Source organism: Clytia hemisphaerica, unplaced genomic scaffold, assembly GCF_902728285.1.
Source record: "Clytia hemisphaerica strain Z4C2 unplaced genomic scaffold, Clytia hemisphaerica genome assembly, whole genome shotgun sequence".
Taxonomy (NCBI): Eukaryota; Metazoa; Cnidaria; class Hydrozoa; order Leptothecata; family Clytiidae; genus Clytia; species Clytia hemisphaerica.
Genome location: NW_027104020.1, coordinates 530,187 through 545,978, shown reverse-complemented (window position 1 = coordinate 545,978; position 15,792 = coordinate 530,187). Strand labels below are relative to the sequence as shown.

Genomic DNA, 15,792 nt, shown 5'->3' with positions numbered 1-15,792 from the left:
ACAATGGAATGTAAAATAATAAACACGAGATTAAAGGGATATCAAACCTCTTCAAGGACCAGCCTCGAAACCACTTGGCTTCAAAATTTTGACCTACTTGGCTCAGGTGGTTTAGGGCGTGTTTAGAATCCTAAATTTGCGCTCAATAGCACCCATTCTCAGGGATTCACTAATGGATTTTTAGTTGACCTATACCTTAAGGCTTCAGGATCCGGTTGTGGTGTAATTAAATAATAACCAAAAAAAATTTTATTAAGGAAAAATGAATTAATGAATTATGACATCATAAATCGTAAAACAGCTCCAACTCTATAAGTACATGTTGAATCTTTGTCAAATTTGGACCAAAGATGCATGTTAATGATGCCGAACTTTCCAAGTAAAAGTTTTTTTATCAAATTATGACGTCATGATTATATACATTTTCTGTTATTATAGATTTTGGGGTGATATTTAATTATATCACAATCTGATTCATAAACTTCAAGTTATAGAGGTATTTTAGAGCCCTAAGTTGATATCTGAATCTGGCTGCTATTGGTCGTGAAAATTTAGGGTAAACTGTTAGGTTTTTGAGACTTGCCCCTCTAAGTCACTTGAGCGCAAAATTCCTAAATACACCACTGGAGATTCAAAGCCCTTATTTTGTGACTTTGGTTGGAAGACTTTGAAACATGGATTGAAGAATGTAATTTATAAGGTTGTCACTGGCTTTCCTGTTAAAAGATTACAATATCCTTTCTAACAAACTTTGTATTAATAACAAGATGTCATGGGAAAATCCAATGATAACCATGTTAATATTCTCTTTATTGAATTAGCACAAACATGTATTATGTAGTGGGCACATTGTTTGATTACAAAAACTCTAGACTCGTGAAATGTAATTGACATTATCTTTCTCTCGTATTGCAGTAGATAGATACAAATTTGAATTCACTTAATCAAACAGAAACATAATAAACAAAACATGACGTGACAAAAAGTGTGAATTTCAAATAACAATAATGGGTTCGCTGGAGGATATTGACTTATCAAACCTAAGGGTAAGTGTTTTTCATTTTAATTTTATTTTACTTAAGACTTTTACTTTCCCAACCATTACTCTCCTAAAAATCCGATTTTATTTTTTACTGTAACGAATGAGCAAATTAAAAATGGTTTTAAAAACCTTTTTTATGTTAATTAGAAGAATACTCTCATTATATTTCCTGTGAATTTCATAATTGAAGCCTGCAAGTATACTGATTTTTAACAGTGTATTTCAAAAGTCTTCAGTTGTTATTTCAAAACCATATTCTTAGCAGGATATGTCTGCAAAACTATTTACTTTTAAAAAGAAATTAGGGAAGAAATATGGTTCTTTGAATTAAAATTAAATGAAAACTTATTCAAATTTTGCCAATGAAAAATGAAAAGAATATATAAAAACTCAAATTTCAAAGATCTCCCAAAAGCTTGACAGGTAACTATCATTCATTAAACTAGTGTGGGTGTTCTCAGCAAACATGTTTTTATAAGAGCATTAAAAAATTTTGATTCAAAAACTTTGACATCCTTCAAATGTTCCTAACATCTTCTTATGATAACAGGTATGACCTTATTTTCCTCAGAAATCAGGAGTTCAAGAGCCTGCAAAGCCTCAAAATATTCTCAATTTGTTCTTAAGATTTTGGTCACGGAAGCCTTATGAATTCATAGTTTGTTCTTATAAAAAATGTGTGTGATTGATTTTGAAAGATCATGCTTAAAAATGAACATCGATGATATCATAGATGACATTGCTGATCTTCAAACCATACATCAATGATATCAACTTGATAATGATTTTATAATTAAGACTGTTGTGCGATATGAAACAAGTTAAAATATTCATAACTGTTTATTTAAAAAAAAAGAATTTCAACATCTCAACGATAAGATGTTATTTCTGTCAAACCATTTGCCCACATCAATGATACTTTGCTTGTATCCTGTCTATATTTTATAGTTAAGTGTCACTTTTTGTTTGTCTATAAAACAATTGAATCAATTGTATTTAATTGAGGATTAAACGTCAGCTTTCAAATCAAGACGAGGGTCATAGTCACAAGAATTGAGATAAAGCACATATATAATAAAGATAGATCAAGGTAAGGGAAGACTTCTAATGATCTTCTCAAGAATCACTTCCACATCTTGCCTTTTATGCAGGGATTTCACACCGGGAATATCAGAGGGAATCTTTATAAGTTTGAAAATTCCTTAGAAACAGGAAGTAAATATTAAGAAATGGGCAAGAAATCATGCACTTATAAATATAGCTAACCTCCCTAACCCTCCCCCCCCCCAACAACAACAATTATCCTTTCTTTCCCCATGGAAAAATACCTAAAATCATTCTCTGAAGTTGTATTCGCCGTACCATTTGGTTTTGTAGGATCCTGCAGCATATTTCGACTTGATCGAAGTTGTGGGTAATGGCACCTATGGACAGGTGTACAAGGGTCGCCACAGAAGGACCGGTCAACTGGCTGCCATCAAAATCATGAGTGTGACTGAAGAAGAAGAGGAAGAAATCAAACTAGAAATCAACGTTCTAAGGAAATACTCCAACCATATCAACATTGCACGCTACTACGGTGCATTCATCAAAAAAGACACTTCGAATTCTCAAGAAGATCACCTATGGGTAAGATACACGTGATTAGGGTGAACGCGTCTAGGAGGTATTAACTGAAGTAGGTCGAACTCTCTTACCATGTAGCAATTCATGCTAAACATTAATAGGCCTTAATAAATACGCTTAATTAAAAAATCCAAAAACTATACCTTAGTTAGTCCTTTAGTAAAATAAGGAAATCACCGGTATTTTCATGTCGGTTATGTTTGTTACCTCCAGAAAGAGTTGCAATATTATCGATGTAAAAATACTGATCATTGTGTTTACCTTTCATGTTTCAGTTGGTCATGGAATTTTGTGGAGCAGGTTCTGTAACAGACTTAGTTAAAGGTAGGTCAAACCTTCTCCCATAACACTTAAAAGAATATTTTGATAAAAAAGAAAGGCTTAAAAAACAAGAGTAATACTTCCCCCAGCCACGCTACACTATTCTCAAAAAAAATTGGACTACGGTCAATAATACTTTGTTTGCAATTTCCCTGAAATTCAATCTATGAATTTTTAAAATTAAATTTCTGTTCCTTTTACCTCGAAGGCTAACCAGAACTTCCCGTGAAAAGTTTACTCAGTAGTTTAGTATTGGGATAATCACGTGTGTAGTATATCAATTCGACTTTCATTATTATGATTTTCAGCAACCAAGGCACGTTCACTGAAAGAAGATTGGATTGGTTATATTTGTAGAGATGTGCTTGAGGTAGGTTTCTGTCAGAATCGTGTATTCTCCTCTATACTTTTTTGTTTTGTGAAGTGAAAGTTGTCCAAATGTTTTAGTGAGTTGTTTAGAAGTGGAGGCTTAGCCACTTTCCACACTGTAAGTTACAGTATTTTAAAATTCATTGTAGGGAGTGAACCATTTACATCGCCATCATGTTATCCATCGTGACATCAAAGGACAAAATATTCTCCTCTCCGAAAACGCTGAAGTCAAATTAGGTGAGAACCTCTGTCTTTAAGAATTCATTGCATCTTCGATCAAGCTGGTCTTCTTGCTGGTCTAACATTCGCAACATTCTCCAATACGATCAAAACAACATGATCTTTTCTTTGCACTTCCTATAAACATTCATCTCACATCTCACAACTTTCCATTTTGTTTGCAGTTGACTTTGGTGTTAGTGCACAACTTGATCGTACAGTTGGTCGAAGGAACACGTTCATCGGTACACCTTATTGGATGGCTCCTGAAGTCATCGTCTGCGATGAACAACCTGACGCTACTTATGATAACAGGGTATGAACTGTCAGAAAGCTTATTACTGACGTAATGCTGACCGTAAAAAGTGACTTCAACTAACAATAATTCATTAGATGACAGAAGGGCTAGCTACAATCATGGACAAAATATTTGAGACAAAGGGAAGTTCCCGGCGAAATTTAAAACACCACAAATGATTTTTAAGCGCCTTAAACTACAGTTGGAAAGTAGAGTTTTAACTCTGAGTTTTAACATGAGACTTAAGACTTAACCTTAGGATCTCAGGATTTAAAAGCTCAAATTTGCTCAAATAAGGCTTCCAATATAGCCTAGAAGCCACCAAACCCCTCTAAAATCGAAATATTCAATGAAAGAAAGTGGAAGTACTAAAATAGCAATTCTCGCCCGAACTTTAAATGCTGAAAAACGTACTAAAAATACACTAAAATCTCAATATATTTCGACCATGATTGTAGGTTGATTAATCTGTTTTGGAGAGAATCCTCTCTTGAAACTTATTTGTTATTTATATTCTTTTCATCCGATTCTTGACTTATTGGATTCCGTTTCATTTCAGTGCGACATGTGGTCAATCGGTATCACGGCAATTGAAATGGCCGAATCGCAACCCCGTAAGTTGTACTACTTTTAAAAATTATGTGATAATGAAAATCCGGGGTGTACAATTTGTTATAAATCACTTGGACATAATTTTTCGCTTCTAATAGACATGCTTTGCTTGTTACTGATGCACTAAGCGTTTTTAGTATTTTCTGTACGATTTCCTTTTTTCAAATTTCAGCACTATGCGACATGCATCCAATGAGAGCCTTGTTTCTAATCCCAAGAAGTGAACCACCAAAATTGAAATCACGCAAGTCATGGTCTAAGAAATTCCGCGACTTTGTGACCGTTTGTTTGATAAAAGATTATTTACGTCGGCCCACCGCTGAACAACTTTTACAGGTACGCTCCTTTACATTTCTTTCGCAAGTTTAAAGGAAAAAAAATTGATTCGATCTAGCAAGTACTTTGGACTGATTGTGAGAATAATTTTTTAACTTTCACGTGAATGTGTTATATTTTCCTATAAACAGCATGATTTCATTCGTGGCTCACGAGCACAAGACCGTAAGATCCGCATCGAGATCAAGGACTTCATCGACCGCGCGCGCAGACGACGCGGGATGATGGATATGGAAGAAGAATACGGTGACGGAGACGAGTACGATTTAGCGGCCGTCATTCAAGAAGAAGAGCGAGGAGATACGCTGTGCGAAGCGCCTGGTGCAACGTTGAGAAGAAACTTAACCATGATGCAAGGTGGTGAACCCTCGCCTGTCGGTAAGTTGAAGTAATGTTTGGTGCTGAGAAGGTTTCGCTTTTTTTAATTTGTTACTTGTGGCGCAGATAGAGATCTTTGTATTAAGGTTTTTTAAAGACATTTTTGTCGTAAAGACATTCTAGTCTTAATGATATACAAAGCAAGGCTGATAACGTAGAAGTAATAAAAAAACTTTTGTAAATTTGTGCTGGGCGGTGCAGGAAGGGGGAAAAAGTCTTTCTATCTTTCGTTTTAAAATGCTACCTTAGTAAATGAGAGAGGATATGCGAAACTTCCAGTGGCTTTATTCCTCGCCTAGTGCAACTTGCATCAAAATCTTAAATATTGTCCTCTGTTTTGTATCAAATGATTTGAAAGTTACGAAGAAAATGATTCTATTAAAGAGAACTTAGAAACACTTGTTAAGCTGAGTCGATTCTAAGAGAACTTAGAAACATTCTTGGAAGCTACACATAAAGTGGAAAGTAAAAAAATAGGCTAAGAGACCGAAGCGAAAAAGATTTATTTTTAATTCAAGTTAATGGTTTTATTTATCTTTTCATTCTGACATCATGACTTTTGGCTTTTCCAGTCGGACATTGACCGATTACCGACGCTTACCTAAAGCCCGGCATTGTCTGATAATCCTTATTCATTCAACAGATAAAACGTTTGAACGGAACATTTTCGAAGATGACGACGGTCATGACACTATACGCCGCTCTCACGTAAGTCTCTACTTCCCATTGGTTTCTCGTTTTCACTGATTTAATTCTGCTCTCGTTCCTACTGCCTCCCCCCCCCTTGAATTGGAGACATGTACATTTTTTATCAAAATATACCGACTCTTGTTGGGTGCTATAAAAGGGACCGTGGATATTGGCCCGACCGCTGGTATCCAGTAAAGAAAGAGTTTGACGTAACACGTACCAAATTGTTGTGAACAGTTCGTTTTCACACCCCGTAGTTTGTAGTAACTGGTAGTAAAGGGTTTCGTCTCTTCTTTAGGGTGAAGAGACGCCGCCATGTCGCACGCCGTCACCGTCATCATTCCACGAATACAACGATCCGGTACCCGACGTCGCTTCTCTGCACAGTGCTGAACACACGGAAGACGAAAGTGAAGATGAAGACGCTGGAACATTACGTCATCCTAAACATCAACAAAAGTAAGAAAATAATGTACAAATTATAGCTTTTGTAACGTATGTTTCGTTATTAAAATGTCTAAGAAATTTTTGGAGATTAGCTTTTCGATTCTATTTTTAATCACTTATTGTTCTCGTTTGCCAGATATTGCCAACACGGGAATAGTACTTCAGCGAATTATTGTCTTATTGTCTTTTGCTTATAATAGTAAAGATATTTCTTCAATTTTCCATTTCAGCCATCCGTACGACCACTTTGAAACATTGAATCGATTAGTTGATGACTTACAAGGTAAGCATTTCCCATTTAGAATTCTTCTATTCAAGACTTATCTTATACTTTAACTTAGTAGGGGGTTCGAATAAAAAGTAATAAGCGGCAATGTAATAAACGGGGGAGGATACGTCTATTCAGGACCATTAAGTACTGCTCTTAGAAGAACTTGTTGACGAGTGTAACAATCATGTCAATGTGCGATAATTTTTTCAGCACACAACTTGGACACGTCGCGCCACGATCCTCGCCACGCAAATCTTGTTGACACCGAAACCAGTTCACAGACAAGTTTAGAAATCGTTGGCCATTCGCAAAATCTACCGGACGTTCTACCACGGCACCATGGAAACTTTGCACAGGTCAGTTGCTTTTTACCACCTTGTATACCTCGCATTCGTCTCTAGGACTTTAATTTTAACCTCAGAATGAAAGAATTGGGCCACTTTTATGAAAATGTAGCTGCGTTAAGATCGGCCGAACTTTCACGCCTACTTTAAATGCTGCTGGTATTGAACAGCCCACATATTGGGTTTAATTATGAACTTGAAAACAGCTCAAAATGAAATGATTATGAGAAGAAAAAATCATCGAGCGAGCTAGAAACATGCTCGAGAGTGAACATTATTTCCATAAATCAACTTCTTCTATCCATTTTTTGTACAGCCGTCACAGCGGGATTCGATAGCGTCATCCGTCGGAAACATTTCCACGGCGTCCACTGATTCGGACGAACGTAAACGGATGATCAAGAAACAAAGTGTTGTATCCAACGCAAGCCGTCGTACCATTATCTCAGAGTGCAACGTCAACGTCACACCAGAACGAGGCGACATGGACGAGGATAATGACGTAATCATTTATTGAGTTCAATTTATAAGATGATTTTTCCGTGTGTTTGATATTTTCTGAAAGCTTCGCCCACTCTCATTTTTGTCTTTTGTTTTGTCAATTTCAAATAATCTTTTATCTTTCTCTTTTTTTAGCTACCCGAAATTCGAAAATATCGCCACAAATTCCGATCGGAAATTCTCTGCGGTGCTTTGTGGGGTAAGTACATAATCGTTAAACAGTGTTCTTGAAATACGCAAATCGTAAATGATCACTGAACTTATCGATGGTGAACATGGAAAGTTTCCCTTATGTAGTTCTTCTTTTTGGACCTACCCCGGCGGGGTGGAGGTCCTATAAATTAACCCATGTTCGTTAGTTAGTTAGTTAGTTAGTTAGTTAGTTAGTTACCAGTTTTTCTCGAGATTGACTCATTAGTTTTTTCTGATTTTTGGCACAAAGGTGCATGACCGATTTTCGTTAAAAGATGGCTCAAGCAGATTTTTGCAAAAAAAATTTTTTTGGCCAAAAATCGCATTTTTATCTATAAGAACCACTCTTAAAAAGAATACATCAATGTTCTTAGCCATATTATTATTATTATTTTTATTAGTTTTTGTTTTAAGATGAAAATGTCACGGTGGAGGGTAATGATTTGAGTTTTCTAGAAACACTTATTATTTTTTTGGCTGAAAAACGAATCTTTATCTATAAGAATCACTAACTATAAGCATAGATCAATGTTCTTAGCCAAATTATTATTTTATTATTATTTTTTCTAAACAAAGAAAATGTCACCTTAAGGCGCGATGGTTTGAGTTTTCTGTAAACACTTATTGTTTTTTTGGCTGAAAAATGAATCTTTATCTATAAGAATCACTATTTATGAGCATAGATCAATGTTATTAGAAAAGAAAAATGTCACGGTAGAGCGCAACGGTTTGAGTTTTCTGGAAACCTTATTTATTAAGCTGTGCATTTTTCTGATATGGTTTTTATAAAGAAAAGCGCTTAATAGCTTTTTTATTTCTTTTTCAAAAATGATTTTCAATAGTGTTGATAGTTTCTCTCGATAGTTATGCTTTCATTTTTCTTCATTTTTTTGTATTTTGACCAGTTATGTCTTATGTGTTTCATTGCTTCAATGTTCACTGATTAGTTTGATAACCAGGTAGGTCCATAAAAGTATCGCTTTTTAAACTTTATTATTGTGCCACCTTTCAGAAGTTTTCTCTCTTCTTCAATTTTCAGGTGTGAATTTGTTGGTGGGCACAGAGAATGGTCTTTACTTGCTCGATCGTTCCGGTAATGGAAAAGGTAAGTTCTATGATATTTTTTATGTAAAAAGAGACGGCACGCATCGTCGCTCTGAGCAAAATAAAGTAATATAACTTCCGGTCCCCATCAAGCAGGAGACCCTCTTAAAAGACTTTCTATAATACGAAATGCTCTGTTATTCCACTCTGTTATTCGAATTTGATTTAGCGAGAGTCAACTGTACTTTGTTGCGACGCCAGCAATAAATCATGTTTATTGATATGTTTTCCACTATTTTAGTATTCCCGCTGATCATGAGGCGCCGTTTCCAACAAATCGATGTTCTGGAGACATTAAATGTCCTTGTTACCGTTAGTGGTACGTAGGTTCATTTTTGGTTATTTTGAGAATATGTAGAAGCCATGACCAGCTGATTGATAACTTCAGATAAAGTAAGACGAAAGTGTTGAATTTAAAGCTATATTTCGTACTACACCATATATGCCAGAAAGATGTACTTAATGTAGTACGAAATATAGCTTTTTTTTAAATTTAACATTTTGTCTTTCTTTGAGTATCAAGGAACCAAGATATCTTTTTTCAAACTTGCCTTTGTCTTATTTTGAGAATCTGTTTTATTTGAAAGTCCTAAAAACAGCTTTAGTTTGCAAATTTGGAACGTTTGATTCTTTACATTTTTCAGGGAAGTATAACAAGCTGAGGATTTATTATTTGTCCTGGTTAAAGAACAAAATTGTGAAAGGTGAAGAGGCGGACAAAATCAAACAGAGGGATTACACTACAGTCGGCGAGTTCGAAGGATGCACTCATTACAAATTAGGTATGTACAAATTAAGGAAGGTTTTCTTTGCTCATTATTACGCCGTTCTTTTTCTGCAACATAATGCTCAAATTAATTATCGTTGATCAAATTCTTTGAAATTCAATTTCTTTTTGTAGTCAATTTTCATCGTATCAAGTTTTTGGCAATCGCAGTCGGCAATGCAATAGAAGTTTATGCATGGGCTCCTAAACCATATCACAAATTCATGGCTTTCAAGGTAGGAGCTCACTCATGAGAATTAATGTAGATTTTTCATTTACTCAATTCCAAAACATAGGTGTTCGGAAAACTGAATGTATTGTTGTAGAAAATTTGTGTAGAATATGTATGGGCTCTAATGTAAAATCCCTACCCTCTTCCTTTCAGTCTTTTAGAAATTTAACACAAAAACCTTGGATGGTAAACATGGCCATTCAAACAGACAGCAGCAAACTTCGTGTCATTTACGCATCGGAGTCCGGCTTCCATGGCGTGGACCTTGATTCAGCGTCGGTGTACGACATCTTCGTGCCACGTAAAGGGGAACCGATCCAAGCACATTCCATCGTTCCGTTACCAAGCAGTAATGGGCGTGTTATTTTACTCTGCTATGATGGTAGGTTATCTTTAAAATCGACTCAAAATAGAGATAGATCTGTAAGCAAAACTTTAAAAACGAGAATAGTGCTTTCTTCATTTATCATTGCTTAAGACCCAACAGTAGAAATAGGGTTTTTGTTTAAAATGACTAACTTTTTTGTTCGATTCTAGACGAAGGAGCATACTTTAGTACAGCTGGCAAAAAAGTGAAAGATGCGACCATTCGATGGGGAGAACTGCCTTACTCAGTTGGTGAGTTATCTCTGCTTTCAGGTGTTATCCCTTCAAATATACACGAACTTTGAAGAGAAGAGTCTTTTTCTTGCGAAATATTTCGGTGTATGGTTGTAGGTTTTTTATTTATAAATGTAAAAAAAAAAAAAATCAATGAACGAAAGTTTGATTCCTGTGCTCAATCAAAATTTCTTGTTGTACTAGCTCACATTGGCACAGGCCAAATCATGGGATGGGGCGAAAAGGCAATTGAAGTACGAAGTTTGGAGACTGGCTTGTTAGACGGTGTTTTCACTCACAAACGAGCTCAACAATTCAGATTCTTATGCGAGCGCAACGAAAAGGTATTGCTTTTATAGGGAGGGGTCCAATTGTTTTGAACTGTCATCTCTGCTAATGAAGAACTCAATCAAATGATACTTCTCATCTAGTGAAAATGATAGAAAATGCTTAAATCTCCAAGTTAAATCTTTGAGACATGATATTTAAAGTAGACAGAAATCATTAACGCCCTCTTCTTTCTTGCAGGTTTTCTTTGCATCAACTGGAGCGTCCGGGGGACAGGTTTACCACATGACTTTATCCAGCACCTTCAAAAATTTCAAATAGATCAAACACCCTATCCACGGTGTCTGTCCGAAAAGAAGATTTTCCATTCAATTCGGAAGAATCGAAAAATTGAACAAAATATTCATTTTTTTAGTTTTACCTTTTTTGGTTTCCATTTTATTTTTTTAGAATTTTTGTAGTATAATTAGGTGCATAGCAAAAAATAGTGAAATTGTTTGTGCATCTTCATGGCAAATGGCTTTAAATTTTCCATTAATGTTTAGGTAATTTATATGGCTGTTACTTCTCTTATGGATTGTTTTTATCTCATTTTAACCTCTCCTTTCCTCTCTCTCCTCCCTCTTGCACTGTCACCCTTCAACAAACATCTGGAAGCTAATTTTTGTTTTATAGAAAAAGAAACTATTTCAATATTATTATTATATATATGTTGTCATATTCAGCTCGGTAGAAAATTTTATTTAACCCTTGGAAAAAAAACATCTCTATATATTTGGCATGATGTGCCATACTTTACTTAGTGTAGCTTGAACGAAGAGTATTTATATATTAAAACCCTCCAAGTGAAGAACTTATTCCTTATTATAATGAGAGCCCTTCAGTTTGTGTAAGAAAAACTCAATTTGTAGGTTCCATCCTTTTTGCGTTCAAATATTTCTTATTATCACTTTGCATTATTTGTAACTGTTATTTTTAGCTCTTTTTGTTGTTTTTGACTCCTTTTTTGTATTTAGCTGAAGTATTTTAAATTTTGATCTCATAAAGGAATAAAAACCTGTATATTCAAATTCAAATGTTTTTTTTTTGTGGAGCGTTTACAAATATTCGTTCCAAAACGTTTTGTGAAAATCTTTTACCCAACACCGCTTATTCTCATCAAAGTTTGTCATCACACTCGTTTTAGTGTGTAGTGCTGACAGAAGTGGATCATCTGTAAAGAGATTGCGAATACTTTAGGCGTACAAACTTTCGCGAGGTCGAAAAATCGCGAAATTTACGACATTTACTTTTGCAAAATTGAAGGAAAAAATTTTCTCCAAAGACAAAAGGTTGTGTTTTGGACTTTGGATGTATTTCCCAGGCCTCCTCATTAGTGCCACTATTGGAATTTTGATAAATTTCAAAGGTCAACATTTCTTCTAAAATTAAAAATAAAACTGTCACATCAAATCAACTATCAACGACCCGGGCAAATTTTACATTGGTCTCACTGACAACACGTTCAAGGATCGTTGGAACACACACAAATACACACTGATACACGAAGATGCTACAAGCCACACCCAGCTCTCAAACCACTATTGGGATTTGAAAAGATCAGGCGTCACTGACCCAATTCTCTCCTGGGAAATTATTGATCAAGCTGCATCATACAAAAATGGAACAAAAACGTGCATGCAACCTTTGTTTGGCAGAAAAATTTCACATTATCACTTCCAAACGCAAACTAGTGAACAAAAAAACTGAATTAGTCTCTAAATGCAGGCATACAAACAGATTCATTCTAAAGAACTATAAATCAGTCCCTCCGGACAAATAGCTTTTATTTGCACCTTTTCAACTTTTTAATCATGTACATTATGTAATCACTATCCTATTATGTTTTATATTTTAGCGCTTTATTGAATATTTCCCCGCTATAAGGGGAAATATTAGTTAAAAAGGCATTTCTCCGATCCTTGGCTACTTACGCCCTTTTTGCGCCCTTAAAGGGGGCGGCAATCCGCCACCACATTGCGAAGTTTGTTTTTGATTTCGTTTGCCTTAGTTATTCAGACAAAATCGCACGGATTTAGCTTGATGTTACGCGCATGTTTTTGAGTAATCAAGACACGAATAATTCAGATCAAAATACAAGATGGACGAAAATTCACTCTTGGCTTTTTAAAAGTTATAACTTTTTTCTGACGAACAAAAACATACAATTTTCATCTAATTGGCGACCAATAATTACATGAAATGTGAGGCTAACACTTCAACTGTAATCATCAGTAATTTCAAGAGTTTTTCATCATTGATTACAAAGATATCCATGGATTACCTCTTCCGAATACCAAACCAACCAACTTAAAGATTTCAGAGACATTTGCTTGACATGAAGAAAACGCTACATCCCCATAACTTTGGACATTAAATGATTGGCAAAATGGTATTAACATTCTATTGAGATGTGAAACTGGTTCAAGTTCAAGAATTGATGAGAAAAAATGGGCAGTACGAGAAATATTTTTGCTTTGAAATACAAACTCTTATATGGACAATGTCTCTGGAACAAGTTATATGAGATTTGTTTACCGAGTGACCCCAAAACAAAGTCTTTAATTCTTGGTTCTTACATTCATGAGGTCAGAGGTTCTGTGGATTTTCTAAACTTTTGAAACTTGTGTGATTGTTTTGGTACGTGTTTTGGTTGTTTTCCTGACTAAAGACACTTTTGAATGTGTGATTGTTTTCTCTGACTAGAGATACTGTGAGCGTGTATTTAATAAACATATTGCATCTTGGCTTTTAATGCAGGAATTGTCAGTCGAACCCACTGGGTGAAAACATACGATCTGACGAAAATGCAATCTCGAAATCGTAAGGACCGCGTTCGTCTAAAAGGACTGGGGATGACAACAAAGTTGCGTGATTGTGTTTATGAATAGGGCGCCGTATCAGTTTTTGACTTTCTGGCGCACAACAAGATTCTTGTTGTGAAATTTTCTGCCGGAGGACTATTTTCCTCAGATGTATAATTTTCAAGTGCCTTCAGAGGTTTACCGTGCACGTAAGAAAATTATGAACAGCTGTTATCAGGTTACCTTCAGCTGAAACAAAATGATAGCTTTTTTCTGAGAAAGGAAGATAATTTTTTGTGCCTTCCACCACATAAGTTTGTTTTGATTTTTTTCCCGTCAAAAGTCATGTGATATTTTTATCTCGATCACTCCGCCTCAACTGGAAATTCCCCTATGCACCCTAAAAGTGATTGAGTTTTAGAAAAACAATAACAAACCGTGTTATGTGGTGGCGGATTGCCCCTTTAATAACGCCCACGCCTCTCCCGATTGATTTGTGCAGTGAGGCGGAACTCTTGTCTATAGTGTAAAACCTTTAGTCAGGATTAATCAATGTGCGATTTTTATTGAGGAAATTTAACTCACCATGTGGTGCATGTTCTGGACTGTTTTGGTTGTCAACTCGACGGAATTGGAAACTTTCTCTCTGGTTATTTTCAAACAGCTTTAAAATGACTTTCAGGGATCTTTTTCCTAAGGATTTTTGAAATTTTTGGATGCAATATTCTTTTTTTTTTTTCTCCTAAAAGTGCCATACAGTGTGCTGGTGATTAAGGAAGCATTGATCACCAACAGTGTGAGTAAACAACAGTGCTTGATCACTAAAGAGGTACACGGCAAAAATATAAACCTTGTCTGCTTGAGCAGATTGATTTACATTCTCGACAAAGAGGTCGATAAAACAAACCTTGTCTGCTTGTTGAGCAGATTGATTATTTACACTCTCGACAAAGAAGTCGATAGAAAAACTATTGTCCGACATTTCGTACACGGCAAAAATATAAACCTTTTCTGCTTGAGCAGATTGATTTACATTCTCGACAAATTAAAGAAGTCGATAGAAAAACTATTGTCCGATATTTCAGGTTGACATATATTCTTGACAAAGAGGTCGATAGAATAAAGCATCTCTTCTTAAAGAAGTCATTACCAAAGAATGACAAAACGGTCACAATGCAATTGTTTGACCTTTGCCTTTATGATTCCAATAAAAACTGCTGATTTGGCCTATTTGAGCTGGTTTCCTTGATTTTTAACAAACTTAGCTTTACTTTTGTTATACATTTTTTAATATACATTATCATACTATATATATATTAATATACATTTTGTGCTTAATCTGAGGTTTACATTCAGTGTAATTTTTAAAACACATGACTACAATAATATGCAACGTTCCTCACTTTGACATTTTCTTGTTATGAACCCTCGTTACGCTCTTTCTTTATAAGAACCATGAAATTTGAGTTAAGCCTAAGCTTGTTCTTATTTTTTCTATTGTCTAGAATAATAGCCCTATTGTTTCAGTCTAAGCCTGATTGTTCTTATAAAAAAAGAGTGTATGCTGTTAACCCTTTCAGTACCTACACTTTTTTATAAGCGTATCGTAATGCCCGAAGTTTTTCATCATCTTATCCTCCATAACTCGAACCTCTATTACTCGAACGTCTCCTTAACTCGAACAAATTCGTTGGCAGCATGAAAATCTCCTAATAAACTCATATAAAAAAACCTCCATATATCGAATGTTCCCCTTTTTTGGCTCCATAACTCCAATTTTGTTTTCCTTTCCTGAACTTGAAAAATATAAGCAATCTGATTGGCTAAGAGACAAACCATATTTCTTTTTTGAAAATTTTGATTTTTGGGCCTGGGGTCGAGTTTTCATTTTTTTCAAAATCTTAACCTGCTACAATCAGACCTTTAAATAATAAATAATTCGAAAGTTACTGAAGTACGGCGCATTTTTAAGGCTTCACTTTTTCTTGCCTGAGAAAGGTTAGAGATTGAACTCTAGCCCTTCGGGCTTTAAACTCGATGAGTCCATCTGCAAGTGTAAGGGGGAAATATTTAGTCGCATTTGTGCGAATCTTGTTTAGATATTCCCTTTGGGACTAGGTATTTCGATTTCTACAAGTAGAATTTGTTCGTAGAAAAATTTTTATCCACATCTGATGATCGCCTTGTGCGTGAAACACAGTGTAATGTTTGTTTTTAGAGCTAACTTTAGTTAGGTTAGGTTAATTTTAAGGAAGACAAATTAACGCCCGCAATACACCCTTCCGCCATCATGCTACGCACTCTAGAAGC

General features: G+C 35.4%; 1 protein-coding gene across 1 annotated transcript; it reads left to right on the top strand.

Annotated features, from left to right (window-relative positions):
- Positions 1 to 918: 918 nt before the first annotated feature.
- Positions 919 to 11,709, top strand: LOC136811460 (serine/threonine-protein kinase mig-15-like). Its single transcript, XM_067068071.1, has 23 exons — positions 919 to 1,046; positions 2,420 to 2,671; positions 2,944 to 2,992; positions 3,298 to 3,359; positions 3,508 to 3,598; positions 3,766 to 3,896; positions 4,438 to 4,492; positions 4,663 to 4,826; positions 4,958 to 5,204; positions 5,848 to 5,912; positions 6,193 to 6,353; positions 6,572 to 6,624; positions 6,823 to 6,968; positions 7,273 to 7,458; positions 7,593 to 7,656; positions 8,689 to 8,754; positions 8,995 to 9,072; positions 9,398 to 9,535; positions 9,655 to 9,755; positions 9,905 to 10,133; positions 10,289 to 10,369; positions 10,556 to 10,695; positions 10,880 to 11,709. Exons 1-23 carry the CDS (start codon positions 1,008 to 1,010, stop codon positions 10,958 to 10,960), a joined length of 2,679 nt encoding a protein of 892 aa, XP_066924172.1. The 5' UTR covers positions 919 to 1,007; the 3' UTR covers positions 10,961 to 11,709.
- The last annotated feature ends 4,083 nt before the right edge of the window (positions 11,710 to 15,792 follow it).